Source organism: Octopus bimaculoides, chromosome 4, assembly GCF_046866305.1.
Source record: "Octopus bimaculoides isolate indiv1 chromosome 4, ASM4686630v1, whole genome shotgun sequence".
Classification (NCBI taxonomy): Eukaryota; Metazoa; Mollusca; class Cephalopoda; order Octopoda; family Octopodidae; genus Octopus; species Octopus bimaculoides.
Window position 1 is genome coordinate 93655285 of NC_142931.1, and position 17655 is coordinate 93672939.

Here is a 17655-nt window from a genome sequence, read left to right on the forward strand (position 1 = left end):
TCTCATACTCATGTATTTGCATCTATTCATATACATACACATTTATATAAAGATGCATATATGCAAATGCACCTGCAAGTGCACACACATATGTATATATTCATACATATACAGTCATGTGCTCGCACACATAGATAAATATGTATACATCTCTGCATACACACACATATACATAAATATACATACACACTTAAAACTTATCTACACATATCCATAATTATTTATGAATGTGTTTGTATGCATACATTCATGTAAGTACAAGAGGAAAGTATGTAAAGTCATCTACATATATGATTAAATAACAGAGGAATATGTGGAATTATGGTTATGCACACACATTGACTTACATACATATACACATGCATGAATACATAGTCATGCAAATACTGTGCATATGTAGTTGTGTGTATATATATATATACATATACATTTACATAAGTACAAGAAAAATAAATACATATATTGATATGTGCATATGATCTAAGTATCATGTAAAATAGGTTATAATCATATGTCAAAGGGTGTAGTTATGTAAGGTATTAGAAGTACCAATAATTAGTATTATGAGCTATATTCAATTTTGTTTAGTTGTATGTAAAAGTATAAGAGTGGAGAGAAATATGTAAGTGGAAAATAGTTTTGAAGTACATAGAAGATGTGTAAATAAATAGGCACATTTCAATTATACACACACACACACACACGTGTACACACATATATGCCCACGTACTCAGGTATGTACATTCACTCATACACATTTATATAAGCATACATATATGCTCACACACTTGCATGTGCATACACATGCATATACAAATATACACACATAGATATGTATATTTATGCATACACACATACATAAATACACACCTACATGCATACAGTTATATATACATATATACACACATATATATAATGTACACACACACACACACATATATATACACACACACACACATATATATACACACACACACACACATATATATACACACACACACACATATATATACACACACACACATGTATACATATACACATGTTCACGCACATACATATATGTGTATATACATACATACACATGCATACCTACACTTATTCATATGCACACACACACATACACATTCGTACACATATGCAATCACATACACATATATTAATGGTTATCAAAGAATGTATGTATGTTTAAAGGTTATTAAATTGTTGCTAAGGATACGTAAAAGTAGTTTTATGAGATCATAGGGGCAGTGGTAATGTGAGATGTGGGATATGTAGTTATTCCAAAGGGTTTCAAATATACATAAATAAGTGGGCAATTATCAATATCAATTGTATACACACATACACACACACACACACACACACACACATACATGTATTCGCCATGCTGGACCGCTGAACTCTACACCTTTTTTTTCATTCTCTTTCAGTTTATTTTCTCTTATTCCTTTCTGTTGAAGAGCATAGACTCAAAATGTAAAAGGCTTTTTCATTTTTCCTGAGCGTCAAGCTAATACACTTGCTTGATATTCATACACCTATCTTCGTCCTTTGTTTTTCTATAAATTTCAACTATATATACATATATATATATATATATATATACCCACTACACTCTCGGAGTGGTTGGCATTAGGAAGGGCATCCAGCTGTAGAAACTCTGCCAAATCAGATTGGAGTCTGGTGTAGCCATCTGGTTTGCCAGTCCCCAGTCAAATCGTCCAACCCATGCTAGCATGGAAAGCAGACGCTAAATGATGATGATGATGATATATACATACATAAGGGTTTGTACAAATTCTTCAGTGAGAGGTACATCGTAATGTCAAACAGTTATTAATGTTATATATCATATCATTATTATATTATATTATATAGTACTAGCAGAAAGACTGCCCTCTGGGTGTGTGTGTGTGAGAAAGAGGGCTGGGGAGAGAACATTGCAAACAATGAATGAAATAAACATGAAATGAAAAACTCATATACATAAAAGGGCATTACTACAGATGTATACACCCCCAACTTTGTTGCCTCATAACATCCAGAGAAATGGATACTTTTTAACAAAATTTTCCACAAATACTGCTTAGATGTTGTGACTTCAGAGTATATAGGGATTTATGGGAAAGAATTTTTGCAAGGGGTTGGAGAGAGGAGTTTGGAAAATATTTACAGTTTATGTTGTTTTTTGTTTACCAAAAAGGCTCCTTCCATGGTTTTTAAGTTAAAAAGAAAAATGGCCAAAATTGGTCACAATAGTTATTATTGTAAGGCTTATAGCATTCCAAACAACCATAACAACAAAATCACTTAAAAATTTTTTATAAAAATTATAGGGGTATTTTTTAAAAATTTCATTCAATAAATAATGTTTTTACATTACGTATACATTAATAGAATAAACTGTCGGTTTTCTAAATAGCAAATTAAAACTTGAAATGGAAACATTAAAAGAGAAAGTGAGAGACTTTTCAAGTGAAAATGAAATACTCCGCAGTGAATGCAATGAATATTTAAATTTGTGAAGAATTGAACGCAACGAATGTAATGAATATTTAAATTTGCAAGAAATTGGAGTTATAAAATTCAGTAAATTTGAGAAATCAAAATTATAGGAAATTTCTTAGAATATGAATTTGTAAAAATATTTCATTGGAACGTCTGTTGCCCTAATATTATTGTTAGATGAAGTTTCAGCTAAACATGCCACATAACTTTTATGTTTTATCTCTTTTTTTTTCTTCAAAATTTCTTCCAATTTCTATATTTTAAGCACCAGAGATTACATTTCTGCAAATAAAAAGTTTTTCAAAATTACAATTGTTTATCAGTTTTATTTTTTGCTCTGCTTAATTCTAAAGTTTGTGCCTGGCAGTAAGTTTTTCATTTTAAAGATTTTTTCTAGAAGCTTAAAGCACAGGAGATTGATTCTACACAAAAGATAGTGCTAGCATTAGGGATCAAGGTTAGGATTTAAGATTAAGTTTAGGTTTTGTATATAAGGGTTTAGGTTGTAAAGATATGATTGGGATTGGGATTTAGAGTGAACCTGGAACTATGTGGTTGGAAAGCAAGCTTCTTACCACATAGCCCTGCCTATATGTATATATATGTTTGTGTGTGTGTCTATGTAAGTATATGTATGTTTGTATAAGTTAAATAAGGTTTGGGTAAAAAAAAACCTTGTAGAATGTTATGCAAAACTTGTTGACAGTCATTGGATACCTGATATCATCATACAGTGGAAATGCTCCTGCTACTTGATATGCATCATACTATTAAGGTTATCTCTACAACTTATCTACGGCAATTATAGCCAGCACTGGTTTGTTATGACATTTTGTATCCAAATGCATCTAATGTAAACAACAATATGATCTAAGATGGAAAGATAAGTAATGGGTGTATATGCATATTTCAGGAGTTCTTGCTCCTTCTTCAGCACCACATCCAACCCATCAACCATCCACAAACTCTACCTCTCTAATGTTCTAAATGAGAAAAGAAGATGGCTGGAGTTCTGTGATGCTAATGACTTGTTGATGTGCAATATTAACTTCATGAAACTGACTAGCCATTTGGTCACCTATGAATCTGGTGAGCATACAAACCAGATTGGCTACATTCTCACAAGAAAATGGAGTAGGCAGTTGCTTGTGAATGCAAAGAACTTTCCGGATTAAGAATTTACTACACAACATAGATTAGTTGTTAGTAATTTCAAACTGGAAGGACTTAGAAACACAAAGCAATCTGAAAGATAAAAATATAGAAGCTTAAGGATCCTTCAAACGGAGATTCAGAGACATACTAATTGAAGCATTTGATGAAAAGGAGATAGAGACATATAATATAAAGAACAATTGGAAGTTCTTAACAGGACAACCTATTGAGGATTACAGACCAAATCTGAGATTTGTGCAATATTCCAGCCAGACCAAGAGTTATGTGGAACAGGGAAGTAGACAGAGCAGTAAAAGTGAAATGAAAGGTTTGGAAAAATGAGAGCAGCAAAGAACTATTCCAGGTTGCTAGAAGAGAAACTAGGAAACAAGTCTGTTTAGCAAGGAGAGAAGTAGAAAAAAAAATGAGGTTGCCTATGTTTTACAGCATGAAGACCAAAGACATGAGGTGTTCTGGATTGCAAGACAGTGTTTTATAGAAAATCAAGATGTTATGGGAGAGAAGTATGCACAGAGGAATAAGCATACACTTGGTGATTCTGAAAAAAGAAAGGCATGGAAGTGATATTATGAAAGGCTACTAAATGTGGAGAATGCATGGGAGAAAAACAGTCTTCCTGATGTGAACTTGACAAGCGGTACAGCCATTCTTGTTGATGGCAGTTCTCATAGAAAAAGTAATTAAGAACATGAAGATTAAGAAAGCCCATGGTCCATTGGATATTACTGCTGAGATGCTGAAAATATCAAGCAGAGTAGGATATGGCCTAGTCACCCATGTAATTAATCAGGTTGTATAGAAAGGTATCATACTACTGAACTAGGTTATGTAGCATATTATAGTCAGCTGTTATATAATGCTAGTGTAGCAGCATTATAGTAAAGACCCCCTTTCAATCATGAATGACCATGGGATTAACTGTTACAAGGGTGAAGAAGATGCTTGAGAGAGAAGTAATTACAGAGGTATCAAACTAGTGGACTAGATTATGTAAGCCACTGAAAGAATCCTGGCGAAATTAATAGGCAACAAAGTTAACCTAGATGAGATGCAGTTTGGTTCTGTGCTGGAGAGAAGCACTGTTGTTCTCTTTATTGTTTGCCTGTTGCAGAAGTATTTAGCCAAATAATAATAATAATAACTACTGTACATAGCATTCATCAACCTGGAGAAAAATTTTGACTGTCTTGCACCTTATTTTATGGTCATTACAAAACTAAGGGTAAATGAATGACATGTGAAAGCTGTTCAAACCACGTACAGGGATACTGTCAGCAAAGTGAGAGTTAATGAGTACAGTAATGAATTTAGTACACAGGTATGAATTATCAGGATTTGGTTATTAATCCCCTCCTATTTATCATAATCCTCCAGGCCATAATAGAATAATTTAAGACTAGCTGCCCATATGAATTTTTCTGTGCTGATGATCTTGTTCTTAGAGCTGAATCTAGTAAAATTAGCAAACAAATTCCATGTGTGGAAACAAAACCTGGAGTTAGAGGGTCTTAAAGTTGACTTAACAAAAATCAAAGTTCTAGTTAGCAGGAAAACAGATAGGACACTAATTCATTTGGGTAAATGGCCTTGTTCTATACATGGTGTTCAGGCTAGTTCACATAAAAGGTAAAGAAAACAATATCCCATCCAAAAATAAAAGTATTTTAAAAAGTCAAAAAATACCAGCTAGATAATGACTGGGAGATAACAGTTTATTTGAAGTAACTGCCCTCATCTTCTTCCATGGCTCGAGATGACTCCAAAATCTGGTGCATGCATTCCTCACTGTGCTCCAAGAAGGTCTTCAAATATTTCCTTGATTTTGGCCACCAGCTCAGCCTTGGTGTTGCTAGCAGAGTGGTTGGTGACTTTCTCAACCATGCCCCACACATAGTAATCCATGGATTTCAATTGGTAGAATTAGGAGGTCAGAAATTAGGGTTGGTGAAGTTGTAGGAATCCTCCAGCAACCACTTCTGACTCTTTCAAGGGGTATGGCAAGGAGCCGAATCCTGCTACCAGACATGGCCTTCCAGCAGCAACCCTCTCCAACTGTATTTTGACTAGTCTCCAGCAGTTTCTCATAGCCATCTGAATTGAGCCTAAGGCCCTGTTCCTGTAGTTGTTGGATGAATGCTGGCATGTGGATACAGTTGGAATGTCTTCTGTGTCCCTTCCTGATGATCACAGCTTCATAGTCTCTGTTGCAGCTGCCCATGTCATATCATACAGCTTTTATATTCTTTACAGAACATTGGGCAGCAGTCGTTTTGATATCTGGTGTGAATCATCATGATACAGGTAACCCTTTTCCAATATTTACAAAGCTTCCAGTCTTTCATGCTGGTGAACTTTTCCTCAACTACAACAACACCAATATGTCAAGCTGTTCTTGAAAAAAAAAAAAAAAGAAGACATAAAAAAAACTGTTAAATTTAGCCTGAACATCCTGATGTAGAGGAGGTTTTGGCAAAAATGACTTACAGTGTACTCTGCAAACTATGGATGCATAGGTGGTGTAGTGGAATCACGGGGAGGTTAACAGAAAGTAGGCTTAGTTTGTGCCAGATGCATAGGGGCAATAAATTCTTAGAGGACATGGGTAATAGATGTTCTAGAATGCTTAGTAGGCTTCCTGGAGATAGATAGTTTCTGTTACTTACATTGGCCTAATTAGCAGTAAAAGAGGATGTTCTGAAATTATAGTTACTAAAATAAGAATTGACTGGAGAAAGTTTAGAGGACTATTGCAAAAGGCCTCTCTCTCAGTGTAAAAGGCAGTTTTGTATGATGTTTGTATATGAACAGTAATGCTATATGGTTGTAAAACTTGGGCTGTGAGGGTAGAGGATATGAACACCAGAAAGAAATGAAACTGGCATGGTCCAATGGATGTGTAATGTCAGTACACATGTACAATGAAGTGCAAATTTGTTGAGAGAAAAATTGGCCATAAGGAACACCATATGTAGTGTGCAGAAAAGAACACTGTGTTGCTATGGTCATATGATGCAGATGGATGAGGAAGCTGTGGAAGAGCTTAAGATGTTGAGAAGACCTGTCTGTCTCAACAAAAATGAGGTTCTGTCAAGCCTTTCCCTATAACAAATCTTCTAACACTCATTCTTCTGTCACTCTTTTGCAGTACCCTATTTCTTTCCTTCACTTTCCCTCTGTCAGACTGATATTCTCCATGTCCAATTTATTCCTTATATCTAATTATCTATCTCATTATTTTCACTCCAGTACACTTACCTGTCCACTCACCTTTTCTGTTCCTCTATCCTATTCTGTCTTTCACATTTACCTTATAACTTGACCTCACATTTTTCTCTCTCTCTTTCCATATATGCAAGCCATATATTTATCTCTTTAGAAAGACACCTCTTCCTATCCCTCAATACTATTTTCATATCCCTCTTTACTATACTGTTTCCAGCTAAGGGGATCTTGTCTTGCAGGTACTTGATAATCTCACCATGCTAAAACAGACAATGAAGCTCAACATAACACTCTTGCTTGTCTGTTCCTTTTTAAACTGTCCAACCCATGTCAGCATGGAGAAAGGGATGTTAAATGATGAAGAATATATATAATATATACAGATGCATGCATACATACATATGTTAATACCCTTTACTTTTATTTGTTCCAGCCAGAGGCTGTGGCCATGCAGGGATTCTGCTATTAGTGTGAAACAGTTCTACTATGGTGTGGTCTGAGAAAATTGTTGGTGTTGCTTTCACATGTTATTAGTGAAGCAGAGGTCCATGATATTATTTGTTCCATGAACAGTATTTTAGTGAGATCAAGAGGTGGTTTTGCTTGTCTTTTTTCTTGGATTGACATTTTTGAGATTATGTTACCTTTGAGCCATTTAATGTTGGTGAAGTTGAAGTTTCCCAATAGAAGTATATCAATGTATTGTTCTAGTTTTAATACTTCTTTAATTACTTGAAGGTTTTCCTCAAATTTACCACCATGATATGAGACATCATGTGGATAATAATATGTACTTATAACTTACTCTAGCTGTTTATATATGTACTGTTAATGTGACACAGAGCAAGTGTGAATGTGACAACAGGGTTAAGGCCATGACATCATGGTGGATGTACTTGGCAATTCCACCATGACTTCTTTCTTTTCTGCATGTATGAAATACAACATAATTTACTCTGTGTATCTCTACATCTGTTATGTTTCTAGATTTATGTTTCTGTTAGTGCTATACATTAATTGTTTGCATGTGAGAAGCTCTCTCATATAGGAAATTTTGCTTCTAGTTGTTGAGCTGCAGCTAGTCTCTGATATTTAGTAATTGGTCGTGATGTTTCGGTAGGTGGCAGAGCCGGCCACCCAATGTATGTTATTTGTGTTGGTCTTGTGTGTGGGTGTGCAAGGCTTTGGCTCAGTTTTGTTTGTAACTAGGTTGGCTACTGCACTATTTTTTGTGTTGACATTCAGAAAAGTTTGTTGCTTGATTGCTGCAGTTTGCACTGCATTTGCTCTTTGTATTTTTGGTAGTTGTAGATGTCATGATGTCTTCTTTAGTTGGTTCACCTGCTTTACTGCTAGTGTTCTGCAAATTATGGATTTGTTTGAGTGTGTCTTGTTGATTTAGTGTTCTGTGACTATTGTTGAGCTTATTCATATTTATCAAATGGTTCTCATATTCATATTTATCAGGTGGTTCTCATATTCATATTGATCAGATGGTTCTCTTTGTGGCAGTGATAATTTCACTTTTGTCAGTTCCATTCTCTCCATCATTGCCCTGAAAGGAGGCGTTGGGGTTGGCCAGGGTCATTTACATTTTCTTGGCATCATCCTCAAACATGACAGTAGTTTCTTCATTCTGGTCCCTTATGGATCCTGGGGAACCTTTGTTGCTAGTATCTCTGTGCTTGCCTCATCTTTGAGTTGTCTAATAGATTCATAAATGACATCACTAATAAATTCATTCTTTTTCCTTTCTATTTGTGCTATTGAGCAACAGAAACTATAGCTCTCTAATACTTCTGCAATCATTCTGTTGGGAGGAGTGCCCTTTGCTGATTTTTATACTGATAAAACTGAGTTCTTCAATTTGATAATTTAAGTTCATCTTAGATTTCTTCTTGAATTGTTGGCTTTCTTGACATTCATCAGTTTATTCAACAAGGGATGTTAGTTAGAGGAAAAGAAAGTAGAACAAGTTAAGATGAAAGCTGAGGTGTAACTCATTGTTAGGATAATATAATTTCTCTAATTATTTATTTAGAATTTTATGAAAATTAAGCTTGCTGGATGAGAGGACAGAAAAACTTCTTTTTAGTTGTTTATTAGTCTTATGCAAAGCACTTTACATTGAAAACTGTAGAGTAACTAGTTCCTCATTATGTAGAGTTGTTGAGAAACAGGCTTGCTAAGTGAGAGAATAGAAGACAATAAGAAATAAGACAAGAGAGACTGGTCTTGTTTATAATTTTGTCTGAAGCAATTTATGATGAAAGCTAAAGAGTGATTAATTATTAAGATAACAATTTTGTATAATTATTCATTTAAGAGTTTGTTGATGAATAGGTTTGCTGAGTGAAAGAACTGAAGACAATAAGAAAGCAGGAAAGAATAACTTGTCTATTTGTTTATAACTTTATTGGAAGTCATTTACAATGAAAACTGAACAATGATTAATTATTAAGATAATAAATTTGTCGAAATTTAGTTTTGAAAAAAAGGCATGCTAAGTGAGAGAACAGAAAATACAAAACAAGAGTAGTAATAATAAAATGGAATGAAATCATCATCAGCATCATCATCATCATTGTTTAATGTCCTCCTGTGTTGGCATGGGTTTGACGGTTTGGCAAGATTTTTATGGCTGGATGCCTTTCCTAACACCAACCACTCCATACAGTGAGCTGAGTGCTTTTTATTTGGCACTTGTACAAGTGAGGTCAGTTTTAGCATGGTGTTTACAGCTGGATGCCCTTCCAAATGTCAACTACTTTACAGTGTGGACTGAGTGCATTTTAAGTGGCACCTGCACTGGCAGGGTCAACAAGTAACTTGCAAGACAAGGTATCTTTGAGAGGTCAGGGAGTTTTGGAGGAGGTGATCTTGTGTCAGGTTAGAGTGTGACAGAGAGACAGAAATAGATGTCATGGTGTAGAGGAGGTACATGATTACCCAGCCAGAAAGAGGGAAAGAAAGAGAGCAAGAGTTAACAAGAATGAGGGCAGAAACAGGTGTACTGCTGAAGAGGAGGGACATGGTTACCCAGAGAGAAAGGGGGATCTAGCAAGAAAGAGATGTGCTGCTGTAAAGGAGATACATGGTTACCTAGCTAAAGATAAGAGCAAGAGAAGGAGGAAGAGAGAGTGATCACAAATAAGGGCAGAACAAGTTTGTTGTAGAGGAGATACATGATTACTCAACCAGAAGGAAGAGCAAGGGAAAGAGAAAGAGAGAGAGTAGGAGACTGCAAGAGCAGGAAAGAGATGGCAGTAAGTGTTGGTATACTCACAAGGAATGGGTGATCAGGGCACAGATAGGATGATAGAGTAAGGAAGAGGGAGATGAATGGTGGCAGGTGCTGGTATGGTACTGCCAAGAAGTTGCAAGTAGGGAGTGGAGGTGGGGAATGCTGTGACTGGTGAGAATCTGGTTGTGTTATTTACTTAAGCCTGAATCTGTAAGGAAAAATTAAAATATTGATTTCTTACTATTTTATAAATTCATGAGGCACTATACAGCTATGTGGTTTTGCCAATATTAAACATTAATAAATAATGGGGAATTACATATTTTCATCATCATAGGTCATAAATAGTAAACTTGTAGATATATGTATGACTTAGTGGTTGGGGTTGTGTAAAACCAAAGAAGTGTGCAAGTTTTTCAGGACAGCAAAAAAAAAAAAAAAAAATTATGCATTCTTTTCAAAGAATATGACGAAGTGCAAAGTGTTGAGAGAAAAATTGGGTACAAGAGAAATTCATATGTGTGAAAGAGAGAAGACTGTACTAGTATTATTTCTTTACTACCCACAAGGGGCTACACACAGAGGGGACAGACAAGGACAGACAAATGGATTAAGTCTATTATATCAACCCCAGTGCATAACTGGTACTTATTTAATCGACCCCGAAAGGATGAAAGGCAAAGTCGACCTCGGCGGAATTTGAACTCAGAACGTAGCGGCAGACGAAATACTGCTAAGCATTTCGCCCGGCCTGCTAACGTTTCTGCCAGCTAGTATGGTCATGTGAAACATATGAATGAAAACAGCAGTATAAAGAAGTGCCAGTTGCTATATATGGATGGAACTTGTGGAAGAGGGAGATCCAGGAAAACATAGTATGAAATAGTGAAGGCTGATCTTAAGATGTTGAGCATCAAGGAGAGATGACTGGCTATTTGCTGTGCTCAAAAAGACCTATCCATCTCAATGAAAGCCAAATCCTAAAATACATTATATTTATACCTATATATTCACTGAACCCTGCCCCTACACCCATTCTCTCCTTGTCAAGCCTTCCCCACCTCTCATCTTCCTAAGATCCATTTTTTCACTCTTGTATTTATGGCACTAAGCATCTTCAATAATCATATGAGAGCATAATATGCTTGTATTTCTTCCTACTTTGAGCTATATTTCTCTCTCCACCTTTTAAAATTCATTCTTATCCTTAACTCTCAATATCATTCCCTCCCAATTTAGTTCCAATGATCACTTCTTTCTCTGCTGCCAGTTCTGTCTCTCTGAGCTACATCTTATGACTGCCATACTTCATCTGTAACACCCTCTCTTATCTGCTATCACTCTCATCACCTGTTGTCTCATCATCCGTTGTCAATGGCTTCTCCCTACCTTTGTCCCATACTCACTATAGCCACCCCTACATTCCTCTGATGTCTATCCCTATCACTGTACATCTCTCTCTCATCCCCTAATCTCCTACCCAACACATCAGCTCCCTGTTTTCTGATCTCTCTACAGATTCATTATACTGCTTATCTCTTCCCTTTCTCTACTACTACTTATCACCTCCTTACAGATCCATTCCTATTTCTTTTAGGCCACCATACTGATATTTTCTATTGACCACATCTCCATCCTTCTTCTATTCACTATATTAACCTCTATATCCATCTCCAACTATCTGTCACTCCTCACACTCTAATGAGCTTATCCATCTATCCGTTCCAATTCTTTGTGTCCTTTTTTATGCTCATTTTCTTGTATCTTGAGATACCTTGTCACCACCATCGCTATTTTCTTTCCAGCTACTTCCACCCACCCTTTATCTGTTATTATTCTATCTGTTTTATGTTAAAACTGGCCACACCCAGCCTCCCACACCTACTCTACAATGTCATTCTAAAAATATACCAATGCATAATTGAAATCTTGAAGCTACAAAATGATATGTGATTAATTCAAAACAATGTGAATAAATAAGCAATACATTTGACAAAGAAATCTGATTGTGAAAGGGTTAAAGCTGTCTTTCTGCTACAACCCCACTCAGTTATGGAATCTTTTTCTTTGTCTTGCAAGTTACTCTTTTACTTGTTTCAGTCATTTGACTGTGGCCATGCTGGAGCACCGCCTTTAGTCAAGCAAATCGACCCCAGGACTTATTCCTTGTAAGCCTAGTACTTATTCTATTGGTCTCTGTTGCTGAATCGCTAAGTTACGGGGATGTAAACACATCAGCATCAGTTGTCAAGCGATGTTGGGGGGGGGGGGACAAACACAGATGCACAAACACACACACACACACACACACACACGCCCACATACACATATATGACTGACTTCTTTCAGTTTCCGTCTACCAAATCCACTTTTGGTTGGCCCAAGGTTATAGTAGAAGACACTTGCCCAAGGTGCCACGCAGTGGGACTGAACCTGGAACTATGTGGTTCATAAGCAAGCTACTTACCACACAGCCACTCCTATGCCTAGTTACTTAATGTTATGAAAAAGCACCCTGCACACTCTGTAAAGTGGTTGGTATTTGGAAGGACATCCATCTATTGAAACCATGTTGAACAGACATTGGTGCTTAATGTAGTCCTCTGGTTCATTAGATCCTGTTAAACCATCCAACTCATGTCATGATGATGATAATGATTGTGATGATCATGGCTTCTTAAACACTAACCTTGTATCAAGGTACATTTTGCCATGGGTGAATAGATCTTCTGTAGCACTGCATATCAACAGTCATTGTCATCGTCATTTGATGCAACATCTTCAGGTCAGTCTTCACCAGTTATAAGTCTTTCAAGGTCTCCCTCTTTCACAGGTTCTACTAACATGGAGTGCTTGTCAGTTTAGTATGTTGCAATCCTCCTCAATATGCATCACATATCTAAAATAGCTTCCTCTCTTGCACACTATACCAGATTCTTTTATACCCAGTTTTTCTCTTTGCTTATTTGCCCTCAGGTTACACACCCAGGAAAGCATGCTAGCTACTTATCCTTCTAGTCTTTGAAAATCTTATGCATTCTAGTCCCATGTCTTACTACCATGCAACATCACAGTTCTAACACAAATATCATCCAATCTGCTCATCACTGATGGGAAAAACTTTTGTTGTCAGCAGTAATAATAACTACCTGCAAGTATTAACACAACTCCCATCACCCTCTCCAATATGCTTCTATTTTTCTTCTTTCTTTTTCTGTTATACAGACTCTGCTTTTCCACTAATAGCACACTTATTCATTTATTTGTTTTATGATACTCATTTGCCCTTGTTTTTAATTTTGTGACCTATTTTTAGTTTTTTGATGTTAATATTATTTTTTGTTGGCAGTCATTCATATTATCCAATAGATTCTGTTGAATTTGAAAAGTTACAAACCCACTGTCCAATCAACTTTAAACATTTATTTGATGCATTGCCAACTTATTATTGCTTCATTTATAAACATTTGCAAACCACTGTATTGTTTCAAAAGTTCACTTCTGTCTGATGACTGGTTATGTGAAACTGAGTTTGAGATATTTTTCAGCTTTGATAAAACATTTTATTTTATCCTACTTTTGGTATTTGAGTACTGTTTTATCCACCAGTGTTATGGAGCTATATACTCATATGTATATATAAGAGTTATTATGTTTCTGCACTTGCAGAGTTCCTCTTCAAGATGCAGTTCTGGCCAGGGTTGTTTTTAGGTGGAAGACCAAAAGTTGCCAATGCAGCAACTTTATCTTCCTTACACCATATACATGCTTACTTTCAGTAAATATCGATTTGTTTTTTTATTACTTCTAGAATTTCTTGGGTCCAGAAAATTATTGTCACTGTTGCTGAGGAGTATTCAGAAAGTCTTGAGGATTTAGTTAGTCAACATCTGTTAGACAAAGTCCATGTAGCAATTGCTGGAGCTACAAGGCATCGGTCTATCTATAATGGTATCAGGACACTTTCTTCAGGTAACACTTGTTATTTAATTCTAATTTAGTTTCATTTTCTTGCATTAAATATTTTATATTCATATTTAACTCTAAGATAATTTATTTTCAAACTTTTGTTATATTACTATCATTTTAAATATTTTATATTTGAAATGATAGAATGTTTCAAAATTAATAATATAATTTTTGCATATACTTTGCATTTTTCACCAAGTTAGGAGCCTTGAGGAATATGAACTTCCTAAATTGAATATTATTAGCTTTTTACTTTGGATTGAGATTAATGTTAAAAAACCTTTCATTATTCTAAAATGTTCTTATGCCATATGAAAAATATCTTAAATTTGATTATATATTTAAAATCAGTAATTTTCTATGTAATCTTACCTTTCATTGTTGATCCTTTGGCACAGTTTGTGAAGAGCTTGATATTATTCTAATAAATGAAGCTGCCCGTCCCATTGTCAGTGAATCAGTGATTCAAGAGGTGGCTCTTGCTGCTCAAAAGTATGGTGTGAGTATCAATACCTCCATAAAGTCTACACCTTTGCATGTTGGATTCATTTGCTGCAGTAATAAGATAACCATATTTTTAGAGAATTTTATTTACATTGGATACTTTTGGCTTATTATTTTTTTTGAAGTGTTTTTAAGGAATTAATTTCTTAATTTGAATTTATTAAAATACAGCTAGTATTACATTAGTCTTCTACTGAAAATAATTTTTCTATTAAGTTTTCTTGAGTACTTCAAAGATCTTATCTTTTGTATTTCATAGCTGAAAGGTTAGAGTGGCATTTTTGTTCTAAAAGTCTTGCAGTTGAGAATTATAACACTAACTCAGAAGAAAATAGTGGATGGGACCATCGGTTAATTATAAATAAACAATATATTATTTATAAACACTACATTCCAAATTTTCTCAGAAATTACTAATATCACCACTTAAAATGCAAAGCTGAGTTAACTTGAATTTATTCCTCTATTTTCATATGTGCTGTCATTTTATTTAGAATATCTTTTGACACATTTAAAATAATTATTTCTTGAGTTCCAAAAATGATTTTAGTTTGGATTAAATATTATAAAATACATTGCTAAGGATATTTCATTGTCACAATTTCATTTTTGCAATTTGAGCTATCAGAATTTTTATCATACCAGAGAAACAGTGCATGTGTCATGCACTTTCTAGCTGAAGCTAATACATAAAAATATCAGATAGCGAGAGTAATGTGTCAAATAACAGTGTAGCTCCAAACTAATGATTTCTTTTGGTAGATATCTTGTTATGAAGCAATCACTTCTTCAAAGATAATGAAGCGAGTTACTTTTTGTAGTACAATAATCTAGTTTCCCCACTGTAAACAGATATCATGTAAGTTCAATTCTGTTGTTGCATAGTAAGATCTCTATTATTTTCTGAGAATTTACCAACCATGCATAATGAACAACTGTTATTGTAACAATAGCAGTTTCCCTTCACTTTCTTTTGAGATCCCATGAATTATGATGGAAAAATTATTATCTAATGCCTTTTCTTTGGGGGTAAACCCACTGTAGATATATCAACAGAAGACTTTTGGTGTGTACTACAAAATAGTAGTACTTTATCGAATTAAGTAGTTTCAACAGCATACCATTTGTTTTCATGACATTTGAAAGTGGCTGGTGTTAGGCTTGGGCAAAAGCAGCTAAAAGGCTGTAAGTGGAATGATTGCTGGCTGCTAAACTGATCAACAGACATAGATTATCCAGTGTGTTCCTTTTTTTTAAGACTGTAGAATATGACATGAGTCAGTTTTGGTTGTTATTTGTAGCAGATCAAGCAACTGAGTAGATCTCTTATTGGCTCATAATCTAAGAGTCATCAAATATAATTTTGATTGATTCATACAAGTCAAAGTTTGAAACAATTCTGGTTAGATCAAATATAACTACTGCTTTATTTACATTATTTACATTCAACAGATATTTGTCCTCATCTTGTTTGTTGTTAACACAATGTTTCGGCTGATATACCCTCCAGCCTTCATCAGGTGACTTGGGGAAATTTCGAACCTGGGTTCTCATTCCTAAGGTATTTTTTGATGTTGTTGTAATTATTATTATTATTATTCAGGTCACTGCATAAAAAAATGTGTGTGTGTGTGTGTGTGTGTGTGTGTGTGTGTGTGTGTGTGTGTGTCTGTGTGTGTGTGCATGTGTATGTGAGTTATTAAAATTTCTTGGCAGTATTTAGGCAGTAATTTTTCATTGCTTTATAACATAACTTTTCATTGCTTTATAACATAACTTTTCATTGCTTTTAACATAATTGCATTTAATCTTACATTTACTTTTTCTGCTGCTGACAGTTGACTATCATGTCGCATCTCTTGCCAGTGTTCTACTAAATTCATATTTCATTACTTTTAACAAAGGTGAATCTAATTTTAGTATTTTTCTCTTCAACACAAGTAATAAAATAACATACATACAAGGCTATTAAGTATTAGTAAATTTATAAAACGAATCTGACCTTCAAATCTGTTTAACTGTGCTTCACGACAAATGTATGATACTTGAGGAGTGGAGTGGAGGGGGCTTAGCAGTGACTAATTTTTGATGGTTTTAGTGAAACATATCAATCTAACTAGCCTTAAAGTTTTAAAAATATTTTGAAAGGCATTGAAAAAAATTTCAAATGAGTATGTCAGCCCTGATCCAGCAGACATATCATCAGCAAATAAGATTTCTATATGCTCACTCAACATGCTAGAAATAGCAACCAAATCTCCCTTATATCACATCTTACTGGAAGACATGACCTTAGAACCTCAAGCTTTAAGGATAAGATGACAAGGGATGGGACTTCTGGCATTATGAGGTTCTCAGAAAAACTCAGCTGCATCAGCAAAATTACAGTGTAGAATATTTAAACACTGTTAATACACAGGAGTTCTCATTTGTTATCCTAGAAAACAAACACATTCCTACAACTTGTAACCAAACATGCAATCATTCAGCTGCAGAAGTTGCAGTTATTATGCCAGATGTGAATTTTGTAGCAGTACAACCACAAAGACTTCTGACACTGTGTAAAAGGTGTGTTCCTGGTGAATCTTTTATACAATCAATCAATTCAATGCATCCAAATTATGACCCACTGCAGTTCCAATTGCTATTTCCATTTGGTGATAGGGGATGGAGAGTCAACTGTTGACTTTGGCGGTAAGAGTCATAAAATATCACTGATAGATTTTGCTCATGGTTTGAGTATATGATTTCCATTTCCTTCACAACTCAGATCATTTAACTCTGGAATATTAGTGTAATATGTAGTCCAAGATTAAAGAAGCAAGGTTACAGTGGATTCAATATAATCAAATGAAATATCAGGGCAGAAATGTATCAAAATATTCATGATTATATGTATTCCCACTGCTCAGATGTAGATAAAAGAGTAATCATACCTACAGCATTCATAGGAGGCCCATGATGAATGCAGAAACTATACCAAGACTTGATAGCAATTATTCAAACGTTGGGAAAACCAAATTTCTGCATCA

General features: G+C 35.0%; 1 protein-coding gene across 3 annotated transcripts in view; it reads left to right on the forward strand.

The window, feature by feature from the left end:
- Positions 1 to 17655, forward strand: part of LOC106878830 (D-ribitol-5-phosphate cytidylyltransferase) — a 140179-nt gene that overhangs the window by 61503 nt on the left and 61021 nt on the right. For all 3 annotated transcript variants that reach the window (XM_052967256.2, XM_014928170.3, XM_014928169.3), the window contains exons 2-3: positions 13962 to 14122; positions 14518 to 14618. In XM_052967256.2, the coding sequence (XP_052823216.1) occupies positions 13962 to 14122; positions 14518 to 14618 (262 nt within the window). The remainder of the gene's footprint in view (positions 1 to 13961; positions 14123 to 14517; positions 14619 to 17655) is intronic.